Source organism: Podarcis cretensis (genome assembly GCF_951804945.1).
Source record: "Podarcis cretensis genome assembly, chromosome: 8".
Taxonomy (NCBI): domain Eukaryota; kingdom Metazoa; phylum Chordata; class Lepidosauria; order Squamata; family Lacertidae; genus Podarcis; species Podarcis cretensis.
In genome coordinates this window covers 20,500,146-20,513,679 of record NC_137177.1, presented here as the reverse complement: position 1 = coordinate 20,513,679, position 13,534 = coordinate 20,500,146, and the positions used below count along the sequence as shown (strand labels likewise).

Here is a 13,534-nt window from a genome sequence, read left to right as displayed (position 1 = left end):
AACATGGCCTTAGTAATTCTGTCATATCCTTACATTTAAAAATGCATTATTATGTCATTTGCTGCACCTCTTCATAACAAGGTCAGTTCATTTGTTAGGACTTTGTTACTTCCAGATTATCAAAGAAAACCACACCTCAAGACACACACACACACACAACTTGACTCAGTTATTCAAAGGTTGAGAAATTCCCTAAGTCCTAGAAATTATCACAACAGCTTGTGACTTGTGATTCGAAAGAATGTGAAACTGAGCAAGCACAGAGGTAAAAGCAGATAAAAACAACTTGATCCATAATGATTGGGGACAGTAAAAATAAAAAATGTAGTTTAATTTTAAAAGGAAGGGAGGAAAATCAGGTTCAGAAGACCATCTACCTTGTAGTAGCGTCCATTCTTTATGCACCCACAGTCTTTTGCAGGGACACAGCCAACACCATCAAAGAAGAAACCATCATTACACTGGCAGCCCTCAGCACAATTTTTCGGACAGGGTGCAGGGTCTGTGATCTTGGCACAGGAGGTGGGGCAGAGCTGGGCACAGATCTCATAGTGACTGTTGGCAGGGCAGCGCATAGCTAAATTGGAAAAGAAAAAAAGATATTAGACCAAAAGGACCCCGGTGCTTCTTAAAATGGTTGTGAAAGACAGCATGTGAAATCCAAAAGAGGGACTAGTTCTTTTTCCTGGCTAGAATGTATCTTTGAACTCTGATCATGCTTCTTAATTTCCTGGATAGAGGATAGAGAGGGGTATAAAAGATTGGGGGTAGATACTGGCCCACTGTACAAAAATAACAAATAACATCAATTGCTCCACCCATTTTTGCTCTGGCTTTGCTCACTATTGCCATATGAACCCAAAAAGGTTACCAAGAAGGAAACATGGTCCCAGGACTGAAAAATGGCTCCCCACCTCTACCTTAGACTTCTGGCTCTGGCAGGAACTCATTGTAAACAATTTCATAGCTGGTGTGTCAGAAATAGTCAAGAGGGTGATCGTGTGTAATTGGAAAGGTCAAATGAATTCAGCCTTTGCAGAGCCTGAGACATTTTAGGGCTTTGCAAATGAGCACATCCCTCTAGTTTAGCCCCAAAGTGACAAGGAACCAGTTCAGATACTTTTCCCATTTCTCTTATCCCATTTCACATCCCCATGAATGTTCAGTCCCCAGTACTTACGACAGAAGCAAGGGCTCCTCCAAGGCTTGACAGAGACCCCAGTTGCTTGGCAGGCAGATACGTAGCTCTGGATGCTGTTGCACAAGACCTGGCTGTCCCCATTGCCCATGCACAGGTCATAGATGCAGTCGTTGAAGTATACATTGGCATCAACCTTTCCATGGCAAGCACTGAAGGGGCCATCAGATGCAGTGAGGATCCCGCAGTAATGGCGCTGTTTGAAGATCTCCTTCTTCCTTTCATCGCAGACTGGGCAGCTGTTTCCAGAGCATCCATCTGAGCAAGATCCAGCTGCCCCATGGACTGGAACCTTCCAGGAAGCACCAAAGTCACCTGCATTGGAAGTTGTGCTCCCATCGGGTAGCAGGAAGTCGTCATCCTTCTGCCCATTGTAGTTCCCACAAAGGCCTCGCATCTCACTCTGGTAAGTACTTGGGACTGTGACTGTCACACGGTAAACCAGGTCGTAGCTCACAATGAGACCAAAGTCAGTTTCTATCAGGATTTTTGTGCCATGTTGATAGGCTCTGATTCGCCCAGCAGACAAGGATATAGGGACGGTGTAAATCAAGCCATTCACCTGCAAGAAGGATTTCCTCTTTGAGAAAGGTTGGTTTTTTGAGGTCGCAGTGGAAAGATAACCATAAAAGCTCCTAGGAGGAACATATTTTATCCTAGCCCTCTCAGTGATGATAACCTGAAACAGGTGTGCTGAAAAGGGCATGTGAGGAAGAGTGTGTGTGCTTGAGGATGCTAGCTCTGCCCTCACCCCCACCCTCGTTGCTGTCACCCTTCTCAACCTCTAGATAGGAATGGGGGAGAAACTTGATGCGGTTTGCATTTAAAAGTGAATTTACATTTTCTGAAACCATATGAGAACCAAAACACCACTATCCTTGAAATTTTCTGAATTTTGCAATGCAGTTCTCTGGCCAAGTAACATGTACAAAAATTGCATATACAGTAGCAAAGTAATATTTGTATAAAAATGCATATATTAGTGAAAATGACATATAGCAAGGGTAGGCAACCTGAGGCCCATGGGCCACAAGCAGCCCACAGGGGTCATTTAACCGGCCCACAAGCCGCCCCCGAACCGAGCCGCCGCATGTTGCACTAAACCAGCACGGCGTGGCGCGGTGACTCACTTCCAAGGCGCCGGAAATCATGTCTGTGCATGCTGGAAACACTGCAAATCGTGTCTGCGCAGATGCAGACAAGGGAAATCGTGGCCATGCACGCTCATGCATGCACTCTCCGACCCACGGAGGGATCTCCGCTGGAGTGAACCGGCCCAGGCGAGGTAAACCTGACATATAAGAATGCACTGAAGTAGGAAATATTACTTGCCACAGTATGTATATTAGGCAAAACTGCATGCAAAACTCAGTAGATTAGGATAAATTTGCAATAACAATTGCACTAAAATGTAGACAAATTTTCAGGACTCTCTTTTTTAAAAAAATAATGTGGAAATATGGGAAAACTGAAATTAGGGCTGGAAGAAAGAGAAACCAAACAAAAATTATCAGATTCATTTAGGACAAATTGAATGACTGAGCAAAGACAATGTCTTAATGAGAGAGAGAAAAAGATGAATGGCTAAAAATCATAGAATCACAGAGTTGCAAGGGACCCTGAGGGTCATCTAGTCCAACCCCTGCAATGCAGGAATCTTAACTAAAGCATCCATGACAGATGGCCATCCAATTGCCCATTCCTTATAGCTTGGACTCACCATCACTTGACCTTGCTTGTTCTGCAGTAATGTAAGTGTAATGCCGTAGACTGAGACAGAAACCATCTTGGTAACGGACACCTTCCCATTCCCCCAGGCCTCGTTTTCCACGTTGACAGTAAAGGATCTCAAAAGCCGGTTGCCTGTGTTAACTGTAGCCAAGGTATAGGTGCAGGTGCCTTGGAAGTCAAAGGCCCGTCCATCGAAGGAGAGATAGTGAGGGTCACCCGAACCAGAACAGGTGGCATTGCCTACAGGGTAGCATTTCCGGACGCCATCTGACAACCGGCATTCCTGATTGGGGCCACAGGAGAATGAGACACACCCAATACTCCCCCCAGCATGGCACATGCAACGCTCCTGACAGGTTGGATAGAAAGTCTCTCCTGCCGGGTAATAGTGGCCTTGGTAGTGACAGCCACACCGGGACGTGGGCACGCATTGATCGCCACTCAGCAAAAAGCCCTCGTCACACACGCAGTCTTCGTGGCACGTAGCCGAACAAGGGACTGTAGCATAAAAGCTGCCGCAGGTCTGAGCGCAGCCTCTCGCACAGAGCTCGTAGTGGCTATTCGGAGCGCAGGAAAGACCTGTCAATTGGAACCAGTACAAAGAAACATTGAGAGGGAGGAAAGGGCCAGGATGTTCTAGGATGGCATGCTGAAAGGGGTTATTATAAGCATAAGGAAAGTTCTCCTGGATCGCATGAAAGGCCTATGTAGTCCAGCATTCTGCTCTCAACCAAATACCTACATAAAGTCCACAAGTAGGACATGAACACAACAGCACTCTTCCACTCCTGATTTCCAAATATGACATGGACAGCTTTCCAACCGAGAGGTGGTCTTTGACCTATTTCTATACCTGTTTGGAATCCCCACTTTTCAATGGTAGCCTGGTGTGTGTGTGTGTGTGTGTGTTTACACTGCACACCCCCACCCCCACCTGGTTTACAGAAGTCCCATCTTTCTTTGCCTCTGATGATACAAGAACTGAATGCCTAGACTGGGAGAAAATAGGGATGTGGGAGAAATACATTTCAGCTCTCATTTAAAGGTGAAACTGCTTAATTCATAATTTCCAAAATCGCAGTGCAATTCTCCAACCAACTAGTATTTCCAAAAAATGCCTATATTTGGTGGGAAATGGCCATTAAAATGAACATTTTAGTGAAAATAGCATACCAAAGCACATTATCTATGGGGAAATTACTTGCAAAAATGTGTTTGTAAGTAGAAATTGGTACTAAAATGCTGACAAATTTTAATGGGGATTTCTCCCCCGCTTTCAAAAATTGCAGATTCCTTCTGAAATGTGGACAGCTGAATTTCAAATTAGAAAAACTAAGAAACTGAGAGAGTGGGCAGGTCTGTCCATCACTTGGGTGGGGGGGACAATGAGACTTTCTCAGCTGGGAAAAGTTTTACATGAAGTTTTACCTGAAATGGTACAGAGACAAAATTTGAATATATACTTTAAGAAGAAAAATAAGCATTGATATATTTGCATGTCATTTTAGATAGGTTACCGTGTTCTCTGTAACTCTGAAAATCTGAGAAATTTCAGAAAACAGCTCAGGGCATTAGCACTTACTGCAGAAGGTGTCCGATCTCCAAGGATAGATGGTCACCCCAGCTTCCTGGCATGCTGCAGCATAGCTGGCAATGACCTGGCAGATCACAGCTTGTTGGCCATCAAAGAAGCAATAATCGTACACACAATCTTGGAAGTATCCTTCTGGATCCACTTTGCTGTGACATTCTCTGAAGGGGCCGCCCTTGGCTAGGATGAGCCCACACTCCTTGTTGAGGTTCCGTTGATTCCTCTCAATGGCTGACAGAGCAGGGCATTCTTCTGTGCCCCCTTTGCTGCAGCCTGGCACCTCCCGCAGTTTCCAGCTCTGACCAAAGTCTGATGGGTGCGGAGCCACTGTGCCATCTTTCATGGTCAGATCGTCCTGCTTGTTGCCATTGAAGTTCCCACAGAGACCACACAGGGCACCACGGTAGCTGCTGGGCACAGACACAGTCACCCGGCTGATCCCATCAAAGATGACAGTCAGTTGGAAGTCTGTCTGGACCACTGCCCCTTGCCCTTTCCTGTATACGGAGATTCTGTTGATGTCGATGCTGTAGGGAAGGTTGGTCAGCAACTCGTTCACCTAGAGCCCATTCAAAAAAGGGGGCATTTCAGAAGTGCCTTTGTAATCCATGATGTTTCCCCAACCTGGGGCTCTCCAGGTACTTTGGACTACAACTCCCATCATCCCTGTTCCTTGGCTGTGCTGGCCAGGACTGATGGAAGTTGGGAGACCAGTAACACTTGGGATGCATAAGACTAAGCAAGGCTGCTCCAGAGCACAGAGATCAGCAGCAAAACTTACCATTTGCAGGGAGGAGGGGAAATTTAACTCTTTTAAAATTCTCTGTTAGGTATCAAGTACCACAAAGAATTCACTTGCTGATCTTAGCTTTCTCTTAGGGGTGAAACGTCTGGTAACACACAGTCTGGGAAATTTGCCCCTGCCTGTTCTGTTCCTCTCACCTCTGCAACCCAAAAAAGGATAACCCTCTGTACTAGATTATTGAAGTAAAGTTTCCCTTTAAAATGATAATAATAATACTGGAAAATAGATTTCATATGATCACAGAATGGTCTCTTTTCAAAACATATGGAAAATGGACACAAGGCAGCCCACGTCATCTTTCTTCTGGGCACTAGCCATGGAGAGGAAAGGAACCATGCCAGGTACCTTCATTATCAGAATAATCCCCTCCCCTGTTCTCAGTAGTTTCCAACTGTGATGTTCCATATGAGGAGTGGGGAACTTTTTTCAGGCTGAGAACCACATTCCCTTCCGGGCAACTTCCTGGGGACCACATGCCACTGGTGAGAGGGGTCAGAAGCAAAAGTGGGCAGAGCAATGAAGGCTAATTTTACCTATGTACAGTAGGCTAGTTTCACGCATAATCATATATGCCTCTCTATCTTTCTTCTAGGCAAGCATAATCAGGGTTCAAAGGACACATTCAAGTCATGCAAGGAGGGTCCAAAGCAAGGCCAGTGTAGCAAGGAGATGCCTTGGGGAGATGGTCAGTGGTGGGGAAGCCGCCTGGGCACCTGGGGTGGCACACCCAGGGGCAGGGCGAGCCACCCATAGGGGTGGGGTGTACCACGGGGCCTCTGGAGTCTGCCTGCCTCCTCCCACTCAGCTGCCATACAGCTGGGGGGGAGGCAGCAGGCAGACCGTTTGGGCAGCCTGCGCATGCCCAAGCCACTGAGACTCTCCCAGGAGAGACACATGGCTCAGGTGCGCTGCAGACCCCATGATGAGTGCCGCCCAGCATTTTGTCACCCCTCTCAGTGGTGACACCTGGGATGGTCTGCACCCATCACACACCCCTTCCTCCGCCCCTGCATTTGGTTCCCCACCTCTATGATAAACTCACCATGACTTTTGCAGGGTTCCCTCTGCTCATCACAATGGATGCCCCATAAACTTTCACCTCTACAGTCCGGGTATAGGACACAGACTGGCCGCCTCGCTGGTCATTTTCGACGAGGACCTGGAAATCGACTAGGTCTTCCCTCTTCTCACACAGCCCAGTCAACTGATACACGCAGGTGCCCTGGAAGTCAAACTTCCGGCCGTCAAAGCTAATGTAGTGCGGGTCGCCAGAGGCAGAGCAGTTGCCAAAATTGGTTGGGTAGCAGTTCTGGATGCCACCCTCAATCCTACACTCCGTTCCCTTTCCGCAGCTCACTGCCTGACAGTTCACTTGTCTTGTCTGTGGGTCACAGAAGCACCTTTTCGTACATGTCTTGTCTCCCCAGAAGTGCTCTCCGGGAAGCAAGTGCTTCCCCTCAAACACACACCCACAGGCAGACTTGGGGATGCATTTCCCAGCATCCAACACAAAGCCCTCATTACATTGGCAGCCTTCCACGCAACACATCGAGGAGCAATTCTTGGGCCCAGCTTGGTCATTGCAGGTGGCAGGACATGGAGACCCACAGAGCTCATAATGGCTGTTCTCGGGGCAGGAGACACCTGTCAAAAGAGACAACATGCTTATCAATAGCACAAGATTAAAAGCTTAGAAGACAGTGTGGGCCAGAAGCAAGGTGTTCTAGATTCTGCTAGCCTAAACTCCCTGCTAGAGCACTGCAGAAATAAAACAGGATAACCTCATATGCAATTCTCGCCTTGAAGTGTTCAATACAGGTGAAATAATGCATCCACCATTTGCCTTCCTAGCCCATCCCTATTCAGCTGTTACACTGATCTGATTTTTTTAATAAAAAAAAACCAATAGAGATTCTGTCTCTGTTGTCACACTCTATTCCTAGAGTCCCTTCAAATCATCTCTCTCTGTCATAGTGGGGACAAGAATCTTCCTTAATAGTGAATGCTAGGCTCAGTGAAAAAGTCTTTGTGCAGAGATCTGCAGAACATTAAATGCCCTGGCTTGACATTATGTACCTCATGACATAAGGGAGAACATAATTTTTAAGCCAAATAATGAAAATAAAATCTGCTGTGCTCTACTCAGCACCCAGGAACACTCACCGCAACCAGTGCGGATCCTCCATTCAGATATAGCAACTCCCTTTTCCTGGCAAGCAACTGCGTAGGTATTCAGCGCATCACAAAGAAGCTCCTTCAGCCCATCATTCAAGCAGAGGTCATAGACACAGTTCCCCAGATAGGGGTTGGGGTCGATCACAGAATGACACTTGCTGAATGGGCCATCCTCTCCTTTGATGAGCCAGCCACAGAATGGTTCACCTTCATACTTCTTGGCCATTTCTGGGGAGCAGGTTTTGCATTCCCCATGGCAGTCATCCCAACACAACCTGTCGCCATCGTCTACTTTCCAGCTCTTTCCAAACTCATTGGGGTTGGGAGCCAAGGCCCCATCGGGTTTGCTGAAGTCATCAGCGGGGTCTCCATTGTAGTTGCCACAAAGTCCGCAGACATTTTCATAAAAGCTGCTGGAGAGCTTCACTACCAGGTAGGTGTTCCAGTCATAGGAGACCTTCAGGGAGAAATCTGTCTCAATGAAGACAGAGCTCCCACTCTGGTAGAGACGGAGTTTTCCTTCATGGAGGGAGATGGGCAGGCGGAACCGCAGGTTGTCCACCTGCAAGAGAAAACGCAGATGCAACAAGCAGCAGGACAAGACTGTAGATTGTATTCAATGTCAGTCAGACTCAGTGCAGACCTGTTGAAATTAATGCACTAACTTGGGTCCATTAATTTCAGTGGGTGTGCCCAGAGTAGAAATTGGTTGGATATAACCTATTGGGTTTGTTACATCATATAGCCTGCTGAATGAGATGGATGTAAAATAGGAACGTATATGAAAAAGACCAACACACACACTTTCCTTGGCTCTGATTCAACATTTTACTGCCAAATCAGAGCAAATGAAAAGCAAGTTTTCTGTCAATTGCTTTTTGATTCAGTGGTAAAAAAACAGGTTTTCCCAGGGGAAGTTCCAGGGCAAAAGAAAAAGAAAAAGTAACACTTGGACACAGAGCTTTTAACTGCAGACCTATGGCTGGAAAGTACAGTGCAAGAAGGAATAATTGAAAATGCAGTCACTAGAGTGGATTGCCAGGCAAATATCTGGAACCCTGTAATCCAGATCCCTCCACCCTCCCCTGCAAAAAAAGATCTCATGAGCTAAGTGACAGAACAGGACCAAGCAGAGGTATGTGCTGCTCCTGGGCACTTACTGGATCATTGATCCCAAAGATGGCATCTCACCAGATCAGTTTACTGAGCCATCTAGGCTTGTAGCTAATTCTGTCTCGCTACCGCTCTTATTTTGGGAGAACTTGTTTAAATTAAAAATGGTGAGAAGCCCCCGAAGCCTCAGCTATTTGGGCTGTACTATCGTTCCCAGTGCCCAATGGCAGGCGGATACAGCCAAATGAAAACAGCTCCTCCTCAAATGCTAAAAAAGTGGGGCACTGGCTGGTGGGGGGAGGTGCAGAAGGAGGGAGCAGGGGTGGTGGCCAGAGATCAGTCCAGGTTAGCAAACTGGGGCAGGGAGACTTTGCCAGATCTTCTGTTCCACATGCCTGCATTACAAGACAAGACAAGAAGCAAGCAGAGTAGATTCTGATGGACTCTTCGGGAAAAGAGGTTGCTTTTTTAAAGAAATAGAAATATTTCTTTCGTCCTCACCCTCACAAAGCCTTTCTCATTTCTGACCACCTTGATGATGGTGTTATAGACTGTGACTGTCACAGAGCCAATGTACGAAACACGAGTATTTCCTCCCCTGTTCTCATTCTTGGCTTCAACACTGAAGGAAGGAAGAGTGGCATCCGAGCCGCAAGTCTTGGCAATAGTGTAGGTACAGGTGCCCATGAAGTCAAATTTCTTCCCATCGAAGGTGTGATAATGAGGATCTCCTTGGGCCCAGCAGCTGGATTCAGACTCTGGCACACACACTGGATCACCTCCTATGATTTCACACTTCTCCTTCTTCCTGCACTGGAACAAGCTGCACGGAGACACTGGTTTGTCTGGAACAGAACAATGGTGCAAAACCAAGTGTCAGGGGTTCAGGAGCAGAGGCACAGGGAAGAGAGGAGATGGAGAGCGAAGGGGAAGAATCCGAGGGGAGCGTAGGAGAAGAGGACAGTGGACCGAGGGATTCCATGAGCCTCTCCAGCGAATCGGAAGATTCACAGAAGGGGCACCAGTGGCCAGGGGTAGGGGGTTCCCAAGGGGAACGTCCCAGGAGCAAGGGGGCAGCAGGGACTCCCAGAGCAGTAGTTGGAAATCAGGACCAGCTTCCCCACCAGAGCAGAGTGGGGGGGAAGAGTCCCAAGGATCAGGGCCAGTGCATTCCCCACCAGGGAGAGAAGATAAGGCAGGGCTGACCACACCTCCATCGGAGAGTCAGACAACGGAGGGGAGGTCAGATCCGGCCAGTATCCCGGAAGAGGGAAGCAGTGACAGAAGTAGTGTAACGGTCAGGAGGAAGGTCACTGGGTTGGCGCGAGAGGCAAGTTCAAATGTACAGGAGCGCGGGACAGCAGAGAATGAGGATTGGGAACCGGGTCCTAAAGCCTGCCGGAGGGAGGGGAGGAGCTAAGCGACTCAGCGTCGGAAGAGTCCAGAAAGGGCAATGCCCCAGCGGGCAGGAGGACCCAGAGGAGGAGAGAGCAGCGTAAAAGGTGGAGCCGGGCTAGGATCTTAAACTGGTGTCATAGGGGAGGAGACTCAGACGGTACTTCGCCGGTCTAGGCTTTAAGACGTAGAGCTGCGCGCTGCGGCTTTGAAATGGAAACTAAACCTCAATAAAGACTTTTGTACATAACGACAGCCTGGCGTTGGTCCTCTGTGAGCTGGGACCTAGAGGCAGCTCTGACACCAAGCATCATTAGTAACTAGGGGAGGATGCTGCAGACAGACAAAACAAGGGAAACAGGCTTCTGAATAGCCACTTATCTGGTTGCCTTATGGACATTCTGATTGCTCAGGCAATAAGGCAATCAATATGGTTTAAATTTGCCTTCTCATGAAGAAAGGAAAGCTGTGAGTACACTGGAATTAAGATCCAAGTGGAGAGTAGGTTTCTCAGAGAGCCTGAGGGGCAGAAGGAGGCCATGGGAGACAGTGAAACATGAGGAGCAGGGAAATACAAGATGGCTGCAGGGATGGTGCAGATTAGGTAACGGAGTTAGAAAGAGGAGACAAATGAAGAAGAGGCTGGAGGACACAGGCAAGGAGATGGAACCTGTGACAAAAGGGGGCAGATTTGAGAGTGGGAGGCAGAAAATCAGAATTCATCAAATTAGACCATTTTACAGTCCTTTATTCTATATATGGAAAGTATACTGGAAACTAGGACACTGAAATAGTGGCAGCTAAAGTTCCATTCCAATGTCCATTGAGATCTACTGTGGTCCTCCAGTTACCGCTCATAAGGGGCCACTTTCTTTCACAATCTACAAATGAGCAGACAGTAATGTTAAAACACAGTATCCAATGCTGGAAGGCAAAAAGATGAAAATATTGGAAGTGGAAGAAACCACAAATAAGGATGGGGATATTCATTAAGATGTAACAAATTATAATTATATAGTCTAACGTCTCATTTGTAGCAAAAAACAACAACAAAACACTTAAACCATATGCACAGATCTGGATACTTACCACAAGAGCAAATGGCCACGGAGCCATAACCATTGCTTTTGGCACCTCCAAGGATGAAGAGCCCAAAAGGAGTGGTAGGATGTTCTACAGAGAGAGCACTGGTTTCTTTGACCAAGCTGAGTAGAGCAAATGAATATTCTGTTCCAGGGACTGGTGCCCATTCAACATTGGTAATGGCTTTTTTCTCCAATGTGATCCCACCAGAAACTGAGGTTTTGGCCATGATGACAGCAAAATTATCAAAGTCCCTAATCCCATCAATGTGATATGATGTGCAATAGCTTGTTAAGGCTGGAACATTGATGAGGAATGGATCGTACTGGCAATTTCCATTATTGGTACCAGTGTAGAAAAAAAGGACCTGGATTCCTACATCAGCAGACAAGGAAAGGACCTGAGAGGGCTGCTTCTCAAACCGCATGATTTCTCCAGCCACTGCACGACGGGAGCCTTGGTTGACCCCAGACTGGTATTGGATCAAAGTATTTTGGGAAGCAATGACATACACAATGTCTATTCTAGGTTGAAAAGACAGTGGAGGAACTATGAAGGTGGTGCCCCAGCTGGAAACAGGCAAGAGCTGCTCAACGACATGGTCACATTCTGAGAACTGTATGGCACAGCTGTGCCCACTCAAAACAGCCACGGGCGAATCTGATTCAATCTTGCTGCCAGACAAATCAACTGAGCTTTGCAGCTGAATTGCTTGGAAGGCTTTGAGGTCAACAACAAGCCTGCTCCCTGCAGCATAAACTTTCCCTTGGAATGTCACAGCCCCTTTCAGGTGAATAGTGACTTGAGTGGGAAACTGATAGGCTACAACTGCAAATTCCTTGAAAGTGTTTGAGAGATGCCCTTCTGGGGTTACCACATAATATTGTGTGCCCAGCTGATGAACTGGGTACACGACTGTGGCAGCACTTGATGTAAGCTTGTAGTTGTAGGAAAAGACTAAGATATCTTTGTCAGCTTGGATCCTGACAACCCCATCAAAGATATTGTTCCCCGTCAACTCCAAAGAGGCCGGGACCACAACAGACACTGTCTCTTTCTCATAGACTAAAACCGTTTTCTGAAATGAAGATTTGTTCACTGTGACTCTGACAGTGGTTGCAGGATGATATCCGGTGATAAGCAGCTCAAGCCTAGGACTGTGTTGGCTTGCCAAGTAGTTCTGCAGGTAACATGTTACAAATTCCTTCCCACGGTAATCTGCTCCACAGAACCCTGAAAGGCAGAAGGAACAGATAATTCGTAAAGTGCAAGTATCTCGATGCTGTGCCCTAATCATACGATGTGGCAGCAATTAGAGTTTTGTGTGCTTTATTATCCTATCTTGCAACAGACAGAAAATTAAAGGAAGCCATTAATAATTCTATTTGCTTATATCAAGGAGATGGCATCTGAGAAAGTTCAATAAATGATTATTTATCTATTGACATGCTATGAAGCATCCCTAAGAATATCCAGCTTTTCCTTTGATAGCCTGCACCCCAAAAGGATGTTTCTCAATGCAAGTATCTCAATGCTGTGCTATAATCACTTGGGGTGATAGCTTTTGGAATACTCTGTACTGATCTGACTTTTGCATCTTCTTCCCAAAATAATCATCTCTCTCGATAATCGACAGAAAATTATCAGAGGGACTTTTTAAGAACCCTATTTGGTTATATCAAGAAAAATGTATCTCAGGAAGATCAGGAATATTCCTCTGTGGGAGAGGCTCATATGAGTTTGCCAAATACAGGGGAAAATGAGAACCACCTAAATCAGAAATCTGACTGATTAAAGTTTAGGATATAGTACAGGTGATGATGACCTGTGGCATGTATTAGCACAGACTCAGCCAACAATACATTGGGCTGTGTGTCTGATAGCCACAGTGTGGGATTTTTGGTCAAAGATAAATTTGCCAGGCTCTGAGTGAGTCCCTGTTCCGTCAGCATCTTCAGTTGCTCCATAGAGACAAAGTTCAAGAAGTGTCTCCCTTGTGGGACCAACCTGCAGGTTAATTAAGTACCAAACTCACCAGATAGGAGTGCCAGTCCGGTCAAAAGCAGCAGCAGCCTCTTGGCCATGGCTACAAAACAGCAAAAGAAAGAAGTTCAGGTCATCTGCAGATTCTGTGTGAGTGTGTGCATGAGTTTTCTTTTATTTTCTTTAACTTTGCTGCTCTGATCTTTTGTCTTACCTGGGTAGGGATGGGGAGAAAATTGATTTTGTTTGCATTTCCACAAGGAACTGCGGAAGTCACACAATTCAAACCAATACACAATATGGAATGCAGTTATTCTTCAAAATTCACACTTTTCCAGAATCACACTTTTGCAAGGTAGTTTCAAAATTCACACTTTTGCAAGGTAGTTTTGCAACCCAACAATGCGTACATTAGGTGAAAGTGTGTGAAACAATGGGGAAATTTGTGAAAATAACACAC

General features: G+C 46.4%; 1 protein-coding gene across 1 annotated transcript in view; it reads right to left on the bottom strand.

Annotated features, from left to right (window-relative positions):
• Positions 1-13,175, bottom strand: part of LOC307221455 (IgGFc-binding protein-like) — a gene marked incomplete at its 5' end in the record, with an annotated part of 31,901 nt that extends 18,726 nt beyond the window's left edge. The window contains 9 exons of the mRNA XM_079985877.1: positions 378-577; positions 1,181-1,760; positions 2,919-3,508; positions 4,512-5,079; positions 6,368-6,969; positions 7,489-8,062; positions 9,115-9,458; positions 11,098-12,324; positions 13,127-13,175. Coding sequence (XP_079842003.1) covers positions 378-577; positions 1,181-1,760; positions 2,919-3,508; positions 4,512-5,079; positions 6,368-6,969; positions 7,489-8,062; positions 9,115-9,458; positions 11,098-12,324; positions 13,127-13,175 — 4,734 coding nt within the window. The remainder of the gene's footprint in view (positions 1-377; positions 578-1,180; positions 1,761-2,918; positions 3,509-4,511; positions 5,080-6,367; positions 6,970-7,488; positions 8,063-9,114; positions 9,459-11,097; positions 12,325-13,126) is intronic.
• Between the last annotated feature and the right edge of the window lie 359 nt (positions 13,176-13,534).